This window comes from Camelus dromedarius, chromosome 4 (genome assembly GCF_036321535.1).
Source record: "Camelus dromedarius isolate mCamDro1 chromosome 4, mCamDro1.pat, whole genome shotgun sequence".
NCBI classification, from domain to species: domain Eukaryota; kingdom Metazoa; phylum Chordata; class Mammalia; order Artiodactyla; family Camelidae; genus Camelus; species Camelus dromedarius.
In genome coordinates this window covers 41,008,942-41,031,924 of record NC_087439.1, presented here as the reverse complement: position 1 = coordinate 41,031,924, position 22,983 = coordinate 41,008,942, and the positions used below count along the sequence as shown (strand labels likewise).

The window sequence follows — 22,983 nt, the reverse complement described above, 5'->3', positions numbered from 1 at the left end:
CAAGGTGAAAATCCAATCAGTGAGTACAGTTCAAATATAAAAATTTCACTCTGCATCAGAGATCCATGAGTTAAAATATATCTGTTTATTTTAAATTAAAATAAAGTGCTAAAGGTTTACTTGAACTTTTGATTTCTCACTTTAAATGGCTTTTTAAAGTAACCTACTGATTAGAAATATTAAAGGGTTTTTGGTATATTTGCATTCCTTTTTGATCATTATCCTAAATCACTCTTCTCAGACTGTTTTCTGTAAGATAATATTAATATGTATTCTACTTACATATTTAAAAACTCAACAGATTTCTTTCCCCAAATGAATTTAAATATATAAGAAAATACTAAAAATACTTATGCAGTTTTGTGTGTGAGTTTAAAAGTACAATTTTGAACTACACACTGTTGTGTAAGCAGTACTTACGGAGGGATCCTATCTTTTCTTGGGTTTAGGTAGTGAATCCAGTGTAAGTTAAATGTAGTTGTTTTGTGTTTTCATTATACAAACTACCCTTCCTTTGTTAGATATGTTAGTCTCTTCAATGATTGCTACTTTGTATCTTGTCTTAAAACAAATATGTTTAATTATATTATAGTGATTGTATATTTAATATTTGTACTAACCCCTTGGTCTGTAATTGAAAGAAGAGTGGTTTAATGGAAAAGCAGAATCTTGTGGTCCTCGAGCTGTTTTAATTATAATCAAAATGTTTCTTGGATAATCAATTTGTGTCTGAAGCTGTGTTTTGTATAGTCTGTGTGGCTTATAATTTTTGAGTATCTATTGGTCTTTCATGAATATGTGGTAATTTTAAATGCCAGTGACTTCAAATAACTTTGGGAAATCATGACTTTAAACTTTTCATATGCCTGGTGAGAATTGGCAGTAATTGCCTAGGGCTTGAAATGGGTTAGGGTTAGTGCAAAGATACTAGAAAGAAAAATGATCTTTACTTACTTCAGGCACTTACTACGAATATTAAGGTGGAAGAAACCTCACACATTTTTTGCTAAAGCTTCTCATTTTACACATGAAAAGGCAGCAGAAATGACCTTCATTTAGGAGATTAGTATATATTTGATCTAAATATATTCTAAATATATATTTTGATTACCTTAGTAGTTTCTTTTATTTCAGTTACTGTTTTCAATTTTTTTTTGTTCTGTTGTACCATGGAACATAAGATTTTTTTTGTTTTACTTTAGTAATTCTTAAACACAAAAGGAGGGAGTATTTATTACTTGTCATCCAGCTTCAAAAATGTTTGCCTTTCTTGCTTTAGCTAGCTCCTTCCCTCTCTGCATTTTCTTCTTTTTTTCTCTTTTAAAGAAAAATCCCACCCATAGCCATTTTACTCATAAGTGTTTTATTATGTATGTATAAGTAATAACTTTTATTTTTAAACATACCTTCCATGGTATTATTGTACCCAACAGAATGAATGGTTCCTTCTGCGTTTCATCTAATATCCAGTTTTCATTTAAATTTCTGTAACAGTCACTTTGTCCAAATTGGATTCCGTTTCACACATTACTTTGGTAGTTATGTCGCTTAAATCTCTCACTCTATGTAAGTCCTACCTGCCTCCCTTCTGCCCAGCTTTTCCCCCACATTGTCAGTTTGTTAGAGGAACTGAGTTGTAGACTATCCACATTCTAGATTTTGCTAATTATTATGTTTGCTAATTATTATATTAAACAGCTGAACTATTTGAGCATAATCAGGAAATGACTAATTTTTCATTCAAAAGACTTAATTTTCTGTGGAGCTGAGAGCAAGTGAGCTAGCATTTAAGAGTTTGTAGCAACTGTTTAAGATAGTTTAGCATTCTTCCAGAAATGAGCAGCCTAAGGTGTTCTAAAACTTGATTTATTCTCTGTTATATTTCCCCTGGTAATAAGACAGATAGAAGACAGTGGAAAACTGTGATTTAATTCCTCCCTGAGGAAAAGGTGAAAGGGGACTAGCAGATGTTAGACACAGAGACCCCCAACATAAATGCAGAAACCATGGGTCTGGGGTTTGAGAGTTGTGTCACTTAGTGAACGACCTCTGAGGTGGGAATAACTGAAGTAAGTCTTGCCAGGCTTCTTGGGTTTGAAGTCTTATTTTGTCGTATATAGGGTAATGTCTAGGCTGATCTTTTAATGGTTTATTTTCCAACAAAAGAAGCTTTTAGATCAAATACCTCAATGCTTATGTTTATGTGTGTAGTTTGCTGACAGTACTGTTTTCACATGGAAGCACAAGTAAGCACCTTTAGTAGACATTTAAACATGTGACCTTTGTTTCTTAATGAGAATGTGTTTTCCCTATATGCCTCTGTTTTAATAGCATAGGTTTATTTTTTAATACCAGCATTTTCACTTCTGTATTGATATATCAGATTTGTGTTATGAATAATGATATTTTCAAAATAGATTTTCAAATAGATTAAGAATTATTTTCATTTGTATGTCTTTCACTGAGTATAAATGAGAGCCTCTTGGTTCAGTAAGATAGTCTGTGAATGCGGTTCTGTATAGATTCTTTAGCAATTAGCCATCAAATGGAATAATATACATTGATGGCAATCATCATTTTTCTTTCCAGTACCTTTGCCTTTGTTTTGGTCCACTGGGTCTCAAACTGTTTATATGTACTGGATCACCAGTATATATCACCTGGACCCCGTATGCAGATTCTATTTAAAAAGGTATAGTGTGGGGCCACCCAAGTGTGATTTAGAATCACCCAAACGTGATTCTAATGCCCATCTAATTTTGAGAATCACTACTTTAAGATATATTTTTATAGTAAGTTTTTAAATTTTTAAATAGTTTGATTTGGAAGAAGTTGCAAAAACAGTGCAGAACGTTTCCCTCTGCCTTTGCCCAAGCTTCCCCCAATAAGAATGTCTTACATAACTGTAGTACGTTATCAAAACCAGGGAAGTGAATTTGGTATAATAGTGTTAACTGAGGTACTGACCTTATTCAGACTTCAGCAGCTTTTACATGCATTCAGTATCTTTTAAAAATTTGTTTTGATTTATAATTCTATGGAATTTTATTACATGTGTAGATTTGTGTGACTTCCCACAATCAGAATACAGAACTGTTGCGTTATCACAAAGGATCCCTTACGTTACCTTACTAATTACACCCTGCCTCCAACCCTGGCAGCCAGTGATCTGTTTTCTAAGACTGTAAGTTTGTCACTTTGGGACTCATGTAAATGGAACCATATAGTATGTAACCTTTTGAGACTGGCTTCTTTCCCTCAGCATAATCCCCTTGAGATCATCTAAGGTGTTGAGTGTATCAAGGCTTACTTTTTATTGCTGAGTAGTATTCCATTGCACAGATGCATCACAGTTTTCTCATTCTCATTTTGGAGCACATTTGGGTTGTTCCCTATTTGGGTTTGTTATGAAGAGAGCTGCAGTAAACATTCATGTACAGGTTTGTGTGAACATAAAATTTCATTTCTCTCATGTAAATACCCAGGAGTAGATTGCTAGGTTGTATAGTTTGTGTATGTTTAACTTCATATTATACTGACAAACTGTTTCCCAAAGTGACTGTACCATTTTGCATTCACCTTATATAAGCCACAAATGAGAGATCTAGTTTCTCCACATTCTTGTCTGCACTTGATACTATCAGTAGTTTTTGATTTAGGTGTGTGGCGGTATCTCATGATAGCTTTAATTTGCATTTCCCTAAATGGATAATGCTGTTGAACATTTTTTCATGTGCCTATTTACCATTCTTATATCCTCTTTGGTAAAGAGTTCAAACCTTTGCCCATTTTATAAATGGATTCTTTGTTTTCTTACTATTGAGTTTAGAAGGTTCTCTCTATATTCTGGATATAAGTCTTTTTGTTAACTGTGTTACTCACAAATATTTTCTCCCGGTGTGTGTCTTGTCTTTTTAATCCTTTTAACTGGGTCTTTCACAGAGCAAAAGGTTTTAATTTTTGCTGAAGTTCAGTTTATTGATATTTTTAAAAATCTTACTAATTATGTCTTTGGTGTCATGTCTGAGATCCTTTTGCCTAAGCCTTGGTCCCAAGGGTTTTCTCCTATGTTTTGATCTAAACATTTTACGTTTGTTTTACATTTAGATCAACTTTAGGTTAATTTTTGTATAAAGTATTAGTTTAGATTTTAATATTTCTAAACTCTGAGACATTATCTCCAAGTAGTTTTTCTAGCCAGTGTTTAACAAAACTTGTAGCTAGGAAAATTGATTTGGAAAAGTTATGTCAAGGAGTTTTCTTTATCCACATGCAGTGAATGTTATGCTTTTGAATATGGTTTACTCCAACTCACACCACTCCCCAACATCGATTTAAACTTTACAGAGACTAATGATTAAATGCTGTTTAGTATTTACCAAAGTACATTTTGGAAAGTAGATTATTGAGATTGTGACTTGAAAGCAACTTTTGCTTTCATTTTTTGGTTGGTTAATGTACCAGTATGCTTGCTTGGCTGACATATACATTCCCACCATTTAATATGCATATGTACATATATTTTAATAATTATAACATCCACATTTAATGTTTTATATAGTTCCTTACCTAGCATTCTTTTGAAAACTGAAAAAAGCATCCCAACTAAGAACTTTTTTTAAAGAAAATGTTTTTAGAGCAATTAATTTTAGGTTCACAGCAAAACTGAGCAGAAGATACAGAGATTTCATATATACCCTCCCCCCACGTTTGCATAGCCTCCCACAGTATCAGTATCCCCCCAGAGTGGTACATTTGTCACAGTTGATGAACCTGCACGGACAAATCATAAACACCCAAAGTCTATTGTTTACACCAGTCATCACTCGATGTTGTACATTCTTCAGGTTTGGACAAATAGATAATGATATGTATTCATCTTTATAGTGTCATATAAGATATTTTCACTGCTCTAAAAATCCTTCATGTTCCACCTATCCCTCCCTCCAACTCCTGGCAACCCCTGGTCTTTTTAGTGTCTCCATATTTTCACTTTTTCCAGAACATAATATAGTTGGAATTGTCCAATATGCAGCCTTTTCAGATGGCTTCTTGCACATAGTAATATGCATTTAAGATTCCTCCATTTTTTTTTTATGGCTTGATAGCTTATTTCTTTTATAGTGGAAAAATGGAAATAATGGAATAATATTCCATTGTCTGGATGTACCATAGTTTATTTGTCCATTGACCTACTGAAGGACATCTGGGTTGCAAACTAAGAACATGTTAACTTCCTTTTAGGGGTGAAAATGTCTTTCTTTACATTTATTCTTTCATGTTTTCAGAGAGCATACTGAGTAAAACAATTGTGGATGACTTTTTTTGTCTTAAATTTAATACATATTTAACCTCATTTGAAAAAGTGGAAATATATCTTTATAAAGCTTTTTATACTTAATTTTTATGTGCCAAAGAAAAAAGAAGCCCAAGAAGTTCTGCAGTTCTCTCGCCCTGTATGTGTGTTATTCATTTTTGAATGTTTGAATTGTATTGTAAATCATATTTCTTACCTTTTCAGACTAATTTTCATAAACTGCACTGGCTTTCCCATATACATTGTCTGCAAGGCATCAAATAGAAAGTTCAGAGGAAGCTTTCAGTAGATGATGCCGAGTGCAGTTGCTACTGCCATTTATTACTTACTGGGCAGAAGGCTCTGCACACAGTGAATGTGGTGGCAACTGAGCTCTGCTGGGTCATGGTTTTGGAGTTTCAGTTTGTTTTTGAGAGAAATTTGCTAATCTCTATAAATGTTTATGAATTCAATAAGATAAATATTTTTTAACGCAAGCACTTGTTAAAAGATTATCTGTGTAAAACATTTGCACAGGTCCTGGAACTAGATAAACATTCAGTTAATTTAGTTTTTGTGGGGTCTGTTTAGGACATCTTTGAAATGGTTTGAACGGACTCATTTCATTTTTAAGCTACTGACATTAGAGGACCGCATGTGGTATTTCTTTAATCTACCCAGATTCTTTCTACAGCACTGAGCACACAGTGGGTGCCCAGTTGTTGACTGTCTCATGACTCATTGTTTATATTGCTTTCAAGTCTGTTTTGTCAACTTTGCTCATTTGTTTTGATGAAATTTTTTTATCTCCTTTGATATGCTTATTTCTACTGAAGGCTTTCCTCATTTTCCTCTTGTTGATGTTTGACTTTCTTAACTCTGAATAAAATAAACAACCCACTTAAGATACTTAGGAAAGCCCAGAGACAAGCTGAAATTGCAGCAACGTTTATAAGACAGATGTGAGAAATTTAATTTTTAATTTATAGGTACATTTTCCTACTCTATATCTTCGTCTGTGGGCAGGTTCCTTGAGTGTGTATATACATATGTAAAAATATATTCACTTATATTTGTACATTTTTCTGTAAGTAAATTATATAACTCTGAAAAGTAACAAGGGAAATTTGTTTTCCTTCCTTTCATAAGGAATTTCCTTCTTAGATAAAAGAAAGTAAAAATATAATGGGGATTTAAATTTAGAAAAGTTATTAGTAAACTCTGGACTACTTTTAAGATTTGTTATAGTCAAGGATTCTGAGACCTTCCTGAATTTACACGAACTTGATTGACCTAAGTAGCAACCTTCAGACAGTGTTTCAGAGTTTACAAAATTTCTTAGGAAAGTAAATAATTAACTCTAATGGAATGCCTACTGTCCATCAGGTGTCATGCTGGACCAGTGGTTCTCAAACTTGGCTGCACTTTAGAATCACTTGGAGAGATTGAAAAATAAAAAGCCAAACCCACAGCTGGTTAACTCAAAATTTCTGGGAGTGGGACCTGGGCCTCAGCATTTTGTAAGACTCTGCAAGGGAGTCCATTGTGTAGCCAGATTTGAGCACCACTGGGTGAAGAGATGGGTGGCGGTGAGTGCTGGCACTGCTTTTGAGTGGTCAGAGAATACCTGCATGAGGAGAAATACTGGATCTGAAGTCTGAGCTGAAGGAGCAGGCGTTTGAAGTTCTTTGGTTAAAGGCATGCGGGCTGAGGGAGCAGCTCTGCATGACCCTCAGATGCAGAGGAACCTGCTGTTTCAGGAAGGGACAGAATGCCCGTGTGAATTACATGCAGAGTTGAAGCTGAGTCATTAGAGGGACGCTCAGATGTTGGCGGGGGCTGGCTCAGTGATCTCTTAGGCTTTAGTGTACATCAGAGTCACTTGGAGAGTTATCAGAGGTGAATTGCAGGTCTCCATTTCCGGTGTTTCTGATTATTTAGGCCTGGGGTGTGGCCTGAGAATTTGCATTTCTAACAAGGACCCAGGTGCTGCTGCTGCTGCTGTGAAATCTGACTTTGAGAATCACCAGGCTGGCTCATCTAGGGCTTTGCAAACCAGGGATGGGATTCGGGTTTTATTCTCAAAGCAATGAGGGACAAGTGAAGCATCAGGGATGTGATGTGATCTGACTGACATTTTTAAAAGATCCCTCTTGACTGCTGCAGAGAAGAACAGGTCTTGAGGGACAAGAGGAGAAGTGGGAGAGACCAGTCAGGCGCAATCCAAGCAAGAGATGACGGCTTAATTGCCAGGGTGGTAGCAGAGGAGCTGGTGAAAAGCACACAGTCAGGATATGCTTTAGAGTTAAAATCTCACAGGACTTGATGACGGGGAATAGGAGATAGGGACAGAGAGGCATCAAAATATACCTAGGATGTTTGCTTGAGGTAACAGGATGGTTAGTGGGGAACCGTTTGCAGGAATGGGAAATACTGGGGGAGGTTTGGATGCGTTTGGGGATTGGATGTAAAGAGGAGAATCAAGAGTTCTGATTGTGAGATGCCTATGGGACATTCAGATGGAGAAGACCATGAGATTTTGGGGCATGTAAGACAGAGCTCAATAAACAGGTCAGGTTGGAGACGTGAATTTAAGTCTTATAGTTGGTGTTTAAAGCCATGGAGTTTCATGAGATTACATGGGGGTGAGGATTGTAGAAAGAGAAGAGAAAGGAGCAGACAAGGAGCCCTGGGGTGCCCCAACATTTAAAAATCAGGCAAGGAGATGAGGGCATTGAGACTGAAGAGTGGCAGTGAGAAAGGAAGAAAACAGCAGGTTGTACTGTCACACAAAGAAGCCAAGGGAAGAGAATCCCCAGCAGAGGGCTTGAGCAGCAGTGAAATGTGTCCTTGTTGGAATTTAGGAACTTAACTCAAATGTGACCCAGACAAGATGTACAATTTGTCTGTTAGATTTGGGCACATAGGTGATTGGTGACCTTGACAAGAGAAATCTCTGTTGAGAGTCAAATAATGCCTTGGGTCTCCCCTCATTGCCTTTCATTACTGCTTAACTTTTAAGGCTACTGTATATATATTCATTCTGATTAGATATAAGGCTCATCCAGAAAAGGGACCTTTTGTTCTTACTTGCATACCTTCAGGCATGTAGCACAATGTTATGCCTACCACTGGAGCAAATTTTTGTTTAATAAAATTTTCTCTTGTTTCATTAAACCCAGAAAGAGACTCTCAGAAATCGTTTTGAGATATCGGTCTCTACTTTATTGTTGAAATGGATAGATTAGGGGCCATGAAAGCATTGCCAGAAGGACCGCTTCCTCAACACTGACCACAGTGCATCTAATGTTTGAGAGCCCTCTGCCCTGAGAGGGGGTGGCTGTTAAATTTCCTTCCAGTCATTAGAATGTAATACTTTAAAAACCTATTGTCTTAAGAATTATAATTCCATTCTTATATTTTGTCTTTAATATCAAAGTGGTATTTTTGTGTAGTAGTTCTCTGAATCTGTAGGGATATGACATAAATATAGCAAACAGATGAGATCCCACTGGACTTGAGTGGCTTATTAAGGATGCAAGTATACCTCATGTACAATTGAAAGCTTTTTCCTTTCAAGCTAAGAAGAGGTATTTGAGTAGATTTCTGTTGTTTTGCTGAGCTTCTGTTTTATCCCTTTTCATTTAATTTAAGGATATTAATATTGACAGGGATGGAGTAGTGATAACAATGGACACATGATTTTGAAGTGCTTTGTAAATCAAGTGGTTAAAAAAAAATCAGTAGTAGTAGCAGGATACCATTTGAATTTTGTGTTAAAGTTAAATTTGGGTATTTTTACAATAGTGCATAATATGAAAATGTACCTTAATTTTCATGATGAAAGTGGAGTATAATGTTGACAATTTTAATGAACGAAACAGTGCTTTACTTAAGCAGTAATTTAGTGTGGCTTGTAATTTTTAAGGGTTGATGAATGAATTTTTGCCTTGATACAGAAATGTTTTCTGTCCCAAATATCTTCAGTTTAACCTTCTCTCCACCACCCTTGTGTAAAATTTGCTGTTGTTACTGTTGAAGGTAGTGGCCTCTGAGGAGCAGAAACTGAGTCAAACTGGGCTACTGGTGAAGAAGAGCTTATGTGAAAATCCCTTGAGTAGAAAACTGGCTCAAACATCATTCCTATTTATAAGGGGTGGGGCACTTCAATGGTGGTCACTGTGATTTTAATATATTAATGAAAACTAGTATTCTTAATCCATAAATTGTAGTTGTTATTGCATGTTGATTTCTTACATTTCATTACCCGAATTTCCTGCATTTAGATTGTTAAAAACTTTGATTACTTTCACAATATCTTTGGCTTTGGGTGATATGTGATTTTGTTACTGCTTCAAAGCATCTCAACCAAAAAAACTTCAAGTATTGGTAAAGATGTGGGTAGGTAAAAGGCATTTTAAAGATTTTGCTGGTGAGTAAAAGGTCAAATAAGTTAACAAAGTCTTAAAGGTACTTGGGATTCAGGCCCAATCCAGGCCTCTGCCTGGTATTCTCTTTACTAGACTACACAATGTAGTAAACAAACTTTAACTAGATAGACACATTCCTGAATTTAATGTAAATAGATCACAGTTGGAAACCAATTTATAAATGATCCTACAGGCTCTCTCTGCCTAAATACTTCTTTTCTTTGAAGAACTGAGTCACATATCTCTTCTCTTTGAAGTGTAACTCCGTACCTGCCTCACTCCCCCACAGAGCTCATTTCAACTTGCTCTCATTGCTCTGAAATTTCAAGGTTACCCATCAGTTTTACGCCACTTCTTTCCTTGCTTTGTGTTTGATGTTTACTTACTTACACATTGCATTTTGACTGTTGGGTTTCTAATTCATCATGGAAGGATCTTAGGCTAATACCCACTATGCTTTCCAAATTTCAGGACCAAAGATGACAAATGCTTTATTATTTAAAGTAATGGGGAACACTAAGCTGTTCCCAGTAGTTCTATGTAAATAATATTTCAACTTGTGCTTTGTTCTGCTTTCCTTTTTTTTTTTTAAGTTGGCTTATCTTAAGTAATTTAAGGTGGGTTTTCAGCATAGACTCAAAGTACTTTAGGAAGTAAGACAGTCATACATACATAGAACATTAAAACTGTTTGTTGCAGTCTGCAGTAGACAGGGAAAATGTCCTAGGGAACTGTGATTCGATCTGGACCTTGAGGGTTAGATAATATGTGTAAAGGCAGAGAGGATGGGGAGGGCATTCAAAGAGGAGCAACACTTGGAAATGGGAAGATGCCTCCGATGATGGAAGCAGGGGGCGGGAAGGTGACGGTGGCAGCAGGAGTGCCTGTCAGACCTTCCATGGTGCCACTCCTCCTGAAAGCCAAGTCCCCCGTGGGCAAGTTGCTCTTGATGCTTTACCTCCCTGCACGCGGCACTTGGGCTTGTCTTCTGACCTTTCCCATGAAACTCTTCTAAAGTCCTGAGGTTCCCAATTATCCTTTGCTAATAAATCCAGTGTAAAATAAAATAAAAATAAAACATAATACATTCATTTCTAAAATCTAATACAGGCAATCCATATGTAGCGTGGTGGTAAGAACTTTTTTCCTTCCCAGTTATATGCTTAAGTAGCTCATTTTTGTGGGAAGTATTCATTAAATTCATTCATTCATTAAATATGAGTGCCTGCTATGTGGCAGACATTGTTCCAGAGATTCTACACATTAGCAAACGTGTGACACTGGGCAGTGGGGACGAGTCCCTATACTTATGGGATCAATTACTCTAATGGAAGGAGATGTGATAAACAAATATGTCAGTTGCTGATAAGCCCTCAGGCAAAAGTAAAGCAGAGAAACAGAGGTGTTTTCTTAAGGCCTGGAGCAGACCCTGTAGAGGGGACCTGAGTCAGGATTGTTCTGAGAGTGTTCAAGGAAAAGACAAGAGTTCATAGGATTGGAGTGCAGTGAGCCCAGGGAGAAAGTGGGAGAGAGGAGACTGGAGAGTCTAGAGGTAAGTGAGGATGGATTGTAAAACTCTAGACTTATTTTGGGTGAGGTCAGAAGCCAGTGGAAGGTGGGAAAGGAAGTTCGGTGATCAGACTTACCATTTTAAGAGGATCACTCCAGCTGCTGTGTTGAGAACGGAGTGTAAAGTGACAAGGCTGGGAGGAGGAAGACAGGTCAGCAGCTTGAACAGAGGTGTTTGGTAAATCAAAGTTGTCAGTGGGTTCTGGGTCTATTTATAATATAGAGCTGGCAGACTTGTCAAATGGATTGGATTGGATGTGTGTGAGAGAGGAGATTTTTGGCCCAAGCAACTGAAAGAATTATGATTTACTGAGATGGGAAGATTTGGAGAGGAAAAAATGTGGTTTGGAAAAGTAGGGAAGAGGAATTGGAAGTTAAATTAAATTGGAGATTCCAGTTAGTCATCTGAGTCCAGATGTCAAGTAGGCGTTGGGTTTACAAATCTGGAGTTGAAGGGAGAGATCCAAGCTGAATATTTGGCATTTAAGATTTTCTTCATATAGATTTTATAAAATTCTTGTTATATTTATTGTAACAATTTAAAAAATTCATTTGTGTTGCTACTGTGGAAGAAGTTTTTTTCTTTCATTATACTTTGACTGGTTTTTGCTTATGTTTACATAGCTATTGACGTTGGCACGTGTACCAAGCCACCTTACTGAATTCTCTTATTTATGAAAGCTTTTAAATTGATTCACTGATTTCTCTTCTCCTTTGACTTCACTGTGGAATTTCACCCAACTCTTCAATCCTAAGAAGGACCACTTTCATGGCTCGATTTGCTTTCCTCTGCCTAAAATATCAATTATTTCTTGTCTTTCCCTGTGAGTTTCTATTCATTCCCCCAAACCCAACTCATGTTTCCCATCTGTAAAACACTTCTGGATTCCAGGGAGTTTCTCTTCCTATGAGCTTCAGCTATACCATCTGTGTTCCTATATTGGAACAATCATCAAACATTATTCTAATTTTGTATGTATCTGTCAGTCCTTTTTGGGTAGGAGAACCGGTCTTGCTGTCTTTACATCTCCAGTGTTTAACTGAATCTGCTACATGATTGTTGTTATAGGATAAATATTGGTTGAATAGATGAGTGGTCAGTTTTGGCAGATTAAAAACATTTAGAAATTGGATAAAGTTTTTCTTCATATAGATTTTATAAACATATATATTCAAACACTTACAAAAGTTCATTTTTGTCACTATTGTAAAATAAATTTTTTCTGAAGCATAATATAGCTATGTAGTTTATAGTCCTAAAAACTAGAGGCCTATTAGTTTAGTAAGTTAATGTGCAATGTAGGAAACTTGTTTCTGCTTTTTCATGATGCTGAGTGCACAAAAATGCTTAGATTTGTGAGACCTTAAATTTTGAAAGTACTGAATGGCTGGATGTTACATATTTACTTACAAAGAAGTCCTTTTATCTTGCTTGGTTTATATTTTTGCCTAGGAGAGGGAAGACGGAGAAATTAAAATTTATATCTTCTGAATATAAAGCAGGAGTATTTGTTCTCCCAGAAGCAAGCGGGGGGTGGGCAAAAATAGGTGAAGGGGATTACGAGGTACAAACCTCCAATTATGAAATAAATAATTAAAAGCTCTAATTTTCAATACTTAAAAAAAGTCCATATCCTTACTTATAGTTACTTTATGTTCATCATGTCTCATTTTTTTCAACCCATCAAATCACTGAATTAGCCCATGTGACTTTTTAAAGAATGCCTACTACTGTTTTGTTATAAATTAGTGAAGGGGTTGTCCTAGTAAGTGACAAACTTATTTATTGGAATAATTATTTATAACATTTTTAATTGAAACAAACATAATTTATCAAATAACCAATCACAGTTCATTGTTCATTGCTAAGCACAGTGGGAAACACAGCATACATCTTTCTTACAGGGAGTAATAAACATAGGCAGAGAGATGAAACTGGTACCCAGGGGGAGAAATGGAAGAAAATGTTACATTTGAGGAATCTGCTGTATGTGCCACATAAGGAGACACTCAATATGGAGGGGTGGGAGGAGGGTGGTTTCAGCTAGACTTTGAAGGATAGGTAGAGTTTATCTGGATAGAGAGGCAGAATTCGCTTGGTTGGAAAATAATAGAGTGAATGGTACAAAAGTAAGAGCTATTATGAGGTGTGGAATGAGATACTGATCTCCATCCTGAGACAGTAAGGGTTTTTATAATTTGTCAGATCAGAGAAAATGCTATACTTTTGCTTTTCTATGGTGAACACACACTAGTTGAATTTAATGAAGGCCAGTATCTAATCTCTTTGTGATCATGTTTCTTTGTATTGCCAAGTGATGCAGGCATATTGTAGAAAACAAACAAAATATGCTGATTAAAAAAGGCAAAAAAAAAAATTAACTCCATCATCCCTAGTAAACTGACAATTAACATTTTGATGCTTTTTTTCCCTAGATGTGAAAAACATATACACACATTTGTGTTTTTATTAAATAGATCATATGAGCGAGTTATTTTTAAAATACATGTATTTTATGCTCTGTGTTTTGTTTTTATTTTAGGAGAAAACCAAAAGCCAAAGCACCACTTCCTCCAGCTGAGACCAAATACCTTGATGCCTCTTCAGTTGACAATTCTGTAGAATCTTCTACTTTTATCATGGAACAGAAAGAAAACACGATAGATAAAGACATTGAACTCTTAGTGGTTCTACCTGGGGATATTATCAAATCTACTACTGTTCATGGCAGGTACGATGGGGTGAATGAAATACCAGGACTTCCCTTTCTTCTTCTGTAATTGAAACCCTCTGTTGTATACTTGATTTTTTTTCTTTGACAGAATACTTCATTCATCACTCAGTAAAAAAAAAGTAAATGCTGCAGGGTATTAAAAGTTTTTCTAACAGTGTTTGAAATATCAGATCTATGAACACCAGTGAAGTGACTCTTGAAATTTGGAACTATATTATTATATTTTGTTAGTCATTTAATACGTTTTTTTTTTAATAGCCTTTCCCAGAGGAATGATAATCAGTTGCATTGATTTTGTATGTCAAACTTACAAAGCAATCCAGGGATCCATGAAGAAACCCTTTCCTGTCCTTTCCAAATCATTCTTTCTCTTTTAAGCTGCTTCTCCAAATTTGATTTTGCAGAAGTTACAAACTACTCTTAAAATGTAATACTCTCTCATTTATCAAAACAGATAAATATATCTGTAAAACTAGCAGGATCTTTCATGTCATTGAATGACTTAATAAATTTATTAAAAGTGTGGATACATTTAACAGAAATGTAAAATTAAACTTTAACCCAGCAAGAAGGGAAGATGTGATTTAGGAGATTTATATTTTTAACACCTGACTAAAAATTGGAAAAATGGAATAAAGCCAAGTGTAATTTTCCATTTCATTTCGAAGTGGAAAGTTACGTGAGTTGTATACTTGGTCTTGTTCCACCTTTCACCTCAACTACCTGTTTGTTATTGAGTCCTGTTTTAGAAATTTAAGCTGTTTTGACCTTAGTATTACATGTATGTGTGTGTGTGTGTGTGTGTGTGTGTGTGTGTGTGTGTGTGTGTGTGTGTAGAATAAAAGAAGAAGTAAGCAACATATTGGGTATTGCATTTTTCCAATGTGGTTTTGTCTAAAAGAAACTCATTCAAGATAATCTTAAGATTTACCCTTAAGATTATGTATAACTTTATGGAAGTACATGAATATAGAACAGTTCAGCGTTAGCAGGCAGTACATAGCATTGTGTATTAAATTCTCATTAAATTTAGGTAAGTTGCATTTTGCCATTTATTTTGTATTGAAAGTAGTTTTGGAGATCGCACATTGAACCACACTTAGGAGGTTGAGAACCCTGTGACTGACTTTGGAGTTTTTCTACCTCAGATGCAGCTAAACACCTGGGTTGTGCCTCTTCTGGGTGAGGAAGGCATCTTGTAAGTTAGGGACAATGGCCATCATATCATCTTCAGTCCTTGAAATCATACCATTACTCTGGTTTTAAAGTAATAATGATAATGGATATGGCTAGGGATGATAAAGGCAATTCTTCTTATGTTCCCTGAATTCAAGGTAACTTAAAAAAAAAGTCAGTATTTTTCCAAGTTCTCCACTGATGCTGACAGGTAACAATGGTTTCATCATCAGTACTTCTTAACATTATTTCTTGAATGTAGCAGTCATCTGTTTATATTGCTGTCTACCCTACTGTCAGCCTTCTGTGTCCTTTAGATTTCTTTTTTTTCAACCTCAGTCACTGCAGTATTAGAATCACGGTTTTCCTCTCTAGCCTGTCACCCATAATTACTTTAGACTTTCCCACATACTACCCTGAGCTAGCTTTTCTTCCGTTTCCTTAACTCTGGGAAGCTACATCCATAGTCCTTTCCCCCTGTGCACCTGGACGGTGGTGTCTTGTCACCCTGAAGTTGTTCTGATACTGAGATGTTAGGGCTCCCTCTTTGACACAACCGTTTTGACATCTGGCATATCCACTTTTTCTTACATTGATTTGTTCTTCATCCTCCTTAAAAGTCTAATTCCTGATCTCTCTTCAGATTGCTGCATTGTTCTTCATATTTGACTTGGATTCTGCAGCAGTCATTCCTGCTGCATTTATACTTAAGAGGACCCCAGATTTTCCCCACCCTTTTGACCTTCCGGTGTGTTTGCCTCCCAGGTTCCTAAACCAGAGTAATTTTCTATCAGTCAGCTTTTTGTTTCTGGGCTGCCAACTGTTGTTGAATTGCCTCAGTTTTCTTATCTATAAAAATGTTTTATAACTGAATTGTTGTTGGGATTAAATGAAATATTATCAGTGCCTGGCACATATTGGTCTCCTCCATTTTGTATTGAGAATTGTTTTTCTTAACTCTGGGCTCTCTCCACTTACTCTCCACCCTCAGGTTAATCTGACTGAAACACCCCTCTGTTTGTGGCACTCCCTTTGATAAAAGACTGCAGGGACGGCAAGTCAGCACCAAATTAAGGAAGTCCAAGCTACCAAGCCTGGACGCTGGGGCACCTTATTTTCTTCTCCTCTGAGGTGAGGCAGGCTTTCCTTGCCTACTGCCCTTTGAATATCTTAAGCTTCTGCTGCATGTGACTCTTCCATCCTACAGAGACTGCTTTTTCTACCTCCACACTTTTGGGAAGGTTTTTCCGTCTGGAGTACCTTGCCACCCACATTTTCTCCAGTTATGTCATGTAGCTCAAGGGACACTTTATATAGGTCCCTGATCTCCCCAGAATGAACTGTTAGCTCTGACTTCTAAACTCTACTGAAACTTTAAACCAGGAATGGTTATCACATCTTGTCCTATCCTATAATTTATATGTGTGTCTTATTTCTTAAATAAACCAGAAGCTCTATGCAGGTATCATTACTTTTCTTCATAGTGCTTAGCACAGTTTCTTGCAATGTAGTAGGCATTTAATAAATTCAGAATGTCTCCCTAAACTATTGTATGTAGATGGAAGTAGCAGCTTAAATGGTGTGTCTTGAAGCAGCATTTGGGTAGGCCCTCGTTGCTTTCCCAGGAGCTTTTAAATAAAGATACTTTCTTCAGGTAGAGTGCAAGGCAAGAATGCCCCCAATTCTGATTGCTTTTAAAATTCTGTTTGGGGCCCAAAAACTTCTGAGAGTAGAATTTGTTTCATATCCGTGTTTTTACTAGGGGCTTTGATTTAGGGACTTTGTTCCTAATAGTTTCATCATTCAGGACTGACTCAAGTTGTAGACACTATGACTTGTTTTTTTATTTTTAGTGTTTATGATTTAAAGTGGTTCTGTGATTCTGGATATCTTAGGAGTGATTCTAGATATTTCGGAGTGCTATTCATGATACCTTAAGACTGTGATTTGGGGGTATCTTGAATGTTGCAGCAAATGCTGGCTCATTTTTTAAAAACTCAGAATTTAACAATAACATCAACAACAAAAATGTATAAATAGAAAAATACATTCTTTCTGGAAAATGTTAGCTCCTGAATGTGAAGACCCATGACATAGATAACCTAAATTTCTTTATGGTCTTGTTACTGTAATAACAATAGGAATAGGAAAAATTTCAACAAAATGATGCAGGAATTTGGTGGGGGCGTCGGGAAGAGTTATTTTAAGTAAGTTTAAGGACTGGAGGTTTTCTCAGATAAATCAGAGTTCCATATGGCACTGTGAAAGTTCTCTAATATAATTTTTGAGATCATCTCTTCTTGATTTGTATAAATATTCCTTGTATATTCATTTTGATGGCATTATACATGTATATTTCCTTTGAAGAATAATATCAATATTAGACTGAAATAAATATTTAGAAAACTGATATACTTCATTTAACTTTTCAGACTTTTGTTTTCCTCAAAATGTATTCTTGGGGAAGATTTTAGCAAGCTTTCCTCTCTCTTATTGTACAGCTCATGCAGAGGTATGCTCAGAATGTTCCATTTGCGAGAATGTAATGCACAGCATGATCTTCAGAAGAATGTACTTGTTTGTACATTGATTTTTTTTTTTTTTTCACCAGAGAGCTTATTCAGATTAGGGAACACAATAAGGTTGGAGGTGGTAGTCAACGTGCTCCGGGGGAGACTAAAAACTTATTATCCTGAATCAGGTTAGTAGCCTTCTGCAGGCTTAACAATCTCTTGGTACCAGAGCTTAATGATACCACCTCTTTAATGACCAAAACTCCCCCTGTGTCTGCCATCCTGCTTTCGTGATCTTTTGCTTACAGTGAGGGTAGCTGCAGTGCCAGCCTGAAAACTCTTGAGCATTTCTGTGTCCTGCTATCATGGATAACAGGATTGAATGAAAGAGAATTAAAACACTTTAGTTAAATGTAATATCCATTATACTGTAGTATAGGTAGATATGTGTGTACACGTGTATATAAGTGTGTGTGCTGGTCGAGTAAATGGCCTTTTTCACCAGACAGAGCAGCTGTCTGCTTTACTAAAAGTGAGGGTTAATGAATCCTGCTTGTGAGCATTAGCGACCAGCTGCCTAGGGCTGTCCTCAGAAAATGTCATACCTGCAGAACAGCATAAACAGTGGTGCCTACCAGGATTTGGGAAAAGATAATTTTTAATGAAAAGAAGCGTATAGGCTGACCTGTTCCAGACACTACAAGAGAAAAAGAAAACATGTTGGTATGTGTGCACATCCCTCCAGGGCCTTACATTATAGTCAGGTGTCTGCCCAGTACGTAATCCTTTGTCATCAAGTAAGTGTTTGTTCCTTTTTCCTCTTTCTTTTTCTGGAACACTTTAAAAGCAGTTCTCATTTGGGAAATTTGATAGAAGATTGACATGAATCCTCTTTGTTTGCCTAGAAGGAGAGTATTCATGGCTATACTAGCATACTCTCTTGTCCTGTAATTTATGATATTTTCTGCCCTGAATGCTATAAATAGGAATTAGTTTTGATTTGAGCAAATCCGAGAGTACTAGGAATGAAAACACAAATAAAGAAAGCACAGAACTTGAAGTTAGAAACCTCAGGCTCTATAGTTTATTCCATAACTTGCTATATGACCTCAAGCAAGCCGCCTCACCTCTCTGGCCTTTCTGGCCAGAGTTTTGACTCGCACTGGGTGGGTCAGAGAACCAGCTCAGGAGTGTTTTACATGGACTACAGTGCCACCTACTGGGAAAAAGTAGACTATGAAAAGTGACAAGATAGTACTGGATCAATGTGGGTCAATTTTTGTTTTAAAAAAATAGTGATACAAAGACGATATGGATTTCAGAAGTGTTTCAGAATTTCATATATACTTCTATTTATTGAGAAGAGTCAGATGACATGTGGGGTAATTACATTATGTAATAAGCTAGTAGATTTTAAAAACACATTGCTGAGAATCTATTGCATGGCACGCTCACGTTGAACGCCCTAAGAATGCTTAAATTTTGATTTAGATACTTATTCAACTGAAGCTGCTTAAAGTTTGGATTTTAACTGGTAGCTTATTTAAATGTAAAGTGCTGCCCGAGTTTCTACCTGATGGTTATCCTGCACTCAAGGCTCAGGTAATGCCCCCAGCAGCCTGGAGCCAGGGTGCACACAAGCCTCTGGTGACTGATTGCTCTCCTGGTTGGGCAAGGGTGACAGAATACACACAGATGCCTCCAGTGTCATTCCTAGGAGGGTCATCCTCACCACCTTCCCTTCTCTGGCATCTACACCTTATAACAATGACCCTTGTTAATTTTATTTTTAATTTTTATGCCTATAAATGCAATAGTTGGACATTACAGAAAGTAGGAAAATACAGATAAGCCAAAAAAACCTTAAAACACCATGTCATTATTAAGCAGACAGATTACAACTATTAACATTGTTGTCTCTAACCTTTTATCCACACACACGTGCACAGACACACACACACACACAAATGTATATCTACGTACCTGCCTCTATAGGCACCCTTTTCTCTTTGCCAGTGTGGTATCATATTGCACATTCTGTCTTGGAACCTGCCTTTTTTTTCAGTGAATGATTTCTAACTTTCATGTCAATAAAATTTTATCTTATTCTGTGTCCGTATTTGAATTGCCCCAACTGAAGTGAGATATATTAGTAGTAGTTCTGTTTTTATAAGGGGTGTGTGTATGTGTGTTTAACAGATATGTTCTTAAATCACAATTTTTATGAAGATAATTATTTATAATTAACCTTGAAAATAACATCCAAGGTAAATGATCAGGTAGAGTTTAGTTGAAAATGGGGAATTTCATTTTTTTTTTACACTGAGAAATATCTGTTTTTCATATTTAAGGCCTTTTATCAATTTAATACTACTATGATCTGTCATTGTCTTCAAATTTTAATTCTGTGTTACTCTCTTCAAAATGTTTCCTAATGCATAATTCAGTAAGCACTCTCAACTCTGAGGTTAGGTTTATTTGTTTTATGTACCAGATCCACTTCATTTCATGCACACAAGTATGGTTAGAGAGCATTACTTGATTCCTGAACTCATTATTGAACTAAGTGGGTTAGCTTAAGATAAACAAACATCAGTAACAGTGGGGAATGTTCTAAAAATTCCCATATTGCTGTTGATAAGTTTAATTGGGTTGTTGGTATGCACTTGTAAGGGACAGCTAGAACCAATTCAACTCAACTCAGTTTTGAGGAAATTGGGTAAAATACTTTATCAGCTACTGGGGCAGATTTAAAGGATCATACTAAAGAAGTATCTTATTCATAGAGTTCAGCCCCTTATCAGATGCTTGAAATCCATCTAGTCATAGCAAGTACTTACCATCATGCATCCTCATTTTCCTATGACAGTCCCTCTTTGTACCTATCATCCCAGAGTAATTCCCAACGGTGGTCCCCTTTCGCTCTCAGGTGTCCCAAATTGGATGATAAATTACATAGCAGTCCTTTTGGAAACTCACCAAGGCAGATGTGGAGCTCCTCTGAAACCTCTTCGGTGAACTGTGACTTTGACTTTTGATACTTAAAAACACAAAAATGAAAGTCTTGTCTTATCTAGCAGGTGATAAAGCTAGGACAAAATTACCCTTAATATGTGCTATGACCCCACCAGGGTCACTGGTGGATTTAGGGGCTAATTTAGTGATGTCATCAATCTATGAACTAAAACTGCAGCAGACAGCAGATAGCCTGTTGCAAACCATCCGCCCTATCCTGAATCCTGATTTATGGGGTCATGAGGCTAAGATGCAGGTGGATGAAGAGTCAAGACGTTTTAATCCTGACTGCACCCTCATATGATGCATGCCCTTCATAATCTGGTCATGTGACTTCTCTAACCACAGTTTTTTCATTCGTAAAGTGGGAGTAGATTTGTGGTGGTCGTGAGCTCAGATGAGTTAATAAATTTGAAATTAATACAAGGGGTTGTTATTTCTAAAAGGAGTAGGAAATCTCATAGCAGTCTCTTCCATTTCAAAGAAGAGTTAAGAAATTTTTTTTTAAAAATCTACCCTCTAGGAAATCATTTTACTTTACAAGAGAAGAAAAAATCCATAAATAATATTAATACAAAGTGGACTCTGTTAAATAATATAAACCAAAATCCAAAGTAATGTAGTGAAATAGAGAAGACTGTTTCTTATTTGAATGAGGAAATGATGATCAAATTCAGCCAGTCCTTTTCAACTGTTAATTATTTGGCTGGGTTTCAGGTGGACCGCTGGCCTGTGCTCCCACCTCAGCAAACAGGAAAACATGCGTCCTTCCCGTGGTGACCCCGTGTCGAGCCTTTTAGCCAACTGCTGCAAAGTGCATCAGCTTAGGATAATTATCCTCAAACCAAAATTGTTGTTTTTGGTAGAAGTAGCTTGGCATCCAGGTGGATAATTCTAAACCATACTCAAGAGATGACTGTTTTCCGTAGGAGCATTTTGTGACTAGTTAATCCCAAAAGCAGCCCCACTGCTTGTGGGGCCTGCTTAAAAGTTAATGTCCTACTTTTATAGTATTAGGGCTCCTTTATGTAGAGCTGGCTGGTCAATAATTCCCACCCTCAAAATCAGCAAGGTCAAGGTCACCTCATCTGTGCTTTTAGTGCCAAATGCTGAGCCTTCAGTTAAATGCTTCAACCAGTTAAACTGGTCTGAGGTGTCTGGGGGAAAGGTCTTAGCCCAGCTTAATGCTATGTCCCACCTCTCTGTACAGATGTACTACAACAAGGCTACTAGTCAAGTTTGTTCATTAAAAAACAAAAACCAAAGCAGCTTTCTCACCTATGTGGTTTCCTTTAAAGCATGTGAATCTTCTTTCAGCAATTTTTCCTTTGCATGCAGACACTGTACAGACAAATCAAATGCATATTGTCTGCTATATGTTTGAGCTCATGGGTGTTGAAGCAGAATTACCTAATAGATAATCATTGGTTCCTATAAATTCCTTATTCAGTGACATTCACCTTACTATGTCCCTGGGAAGAAAGACTATAAGAGGTGGTCCTGCTAGAGAGGAATTCATGTCTAGGTATCAATGGAACCCAGTTGACATCTTTAGAACATTCTGCTCTTACAGTCTCCAAAATGTTGACCTGAACCCCTGTTCCACAAATGCCCTTTGTAATATTATTGTAAATTCCCAAAGGTTTATGTTCTTGGAACTACCTTTGGCTCTGACTTTATACCTTATTTTTGGATTCTTAGTTTCTAGTCTCTATTTTTTGAAATTTTTTTTCCTCTCCTTGATTAACCCCTCTTAAAGCTACCAGGACCTTAGCAATGCTTTGTGGGTCACCAGGAAGAGGTTAGTAAGCATATCGCATAGCAAGTAACTTAAATTAGCATTTTAGGCTTCCTGTTGAGTCCTTTCAGCAACCCTGCCACTTGGTAGTGTCTCTACAATCCTGGCCTCTTTCTGCTGGTTGGCTCCATTTTCTGTCTTTTGAGTAATTTTACCCTTTCCTTCCTGCATAGAATTTAATCAGTCCTGTCACCTCCCTACAAAATACATCTGGAATCTGACTAGTCTAAGTGACCACCATCTCTCACCTAAATTTTTTGCAGTAGCTTTGTAACTTCTCCCCAGACTATTCTGAATACAACAATCAGGATATAATCCTTTTAAAATGTAAAGTAGTTTGCATCACTCCTCAGAACCCTTCTGTGGTTTTCTATCTCAGTTCATAAAATCATGAAAAGTTTTCACTAGGCCCTTCAGCTCTATAAGATATCATGTCTACAGCTTTCACCCC

The 22,983-nt window shown here is 36.7% G+C and overlaps 1 protein-coding gene across 8 annotated transcripts in view; it reads left to right on the top strand.

Moving 5' to 3' along the window:
- Positions 1-22,983, top strand: part of COBLL1 (cordon-bleu WH2 repeat protein like 1) — a 141,612-nt gene that overhangs the window by 68,474 nt on the left and 50,155 nt on the right. For 7 of the 8 annotated variants that reach the window (XM_064484862.1, XM_064484860.1, XM_064484859.1 and 4 more), the window contains one exon: positions 13,839-14,027. In XM_064484862.1, the coding sequence (XP_064340932.1) occupies positions 13,839-14,027 (189 nt within the window). Of the gene's footprint in view, positions 1-13,838; positions 14,028-16,197; positions 16,338-22,983 lie in introns of those variants that run through there. The other variant, XM_031451567.2, reaches the window with a different exon arrangement.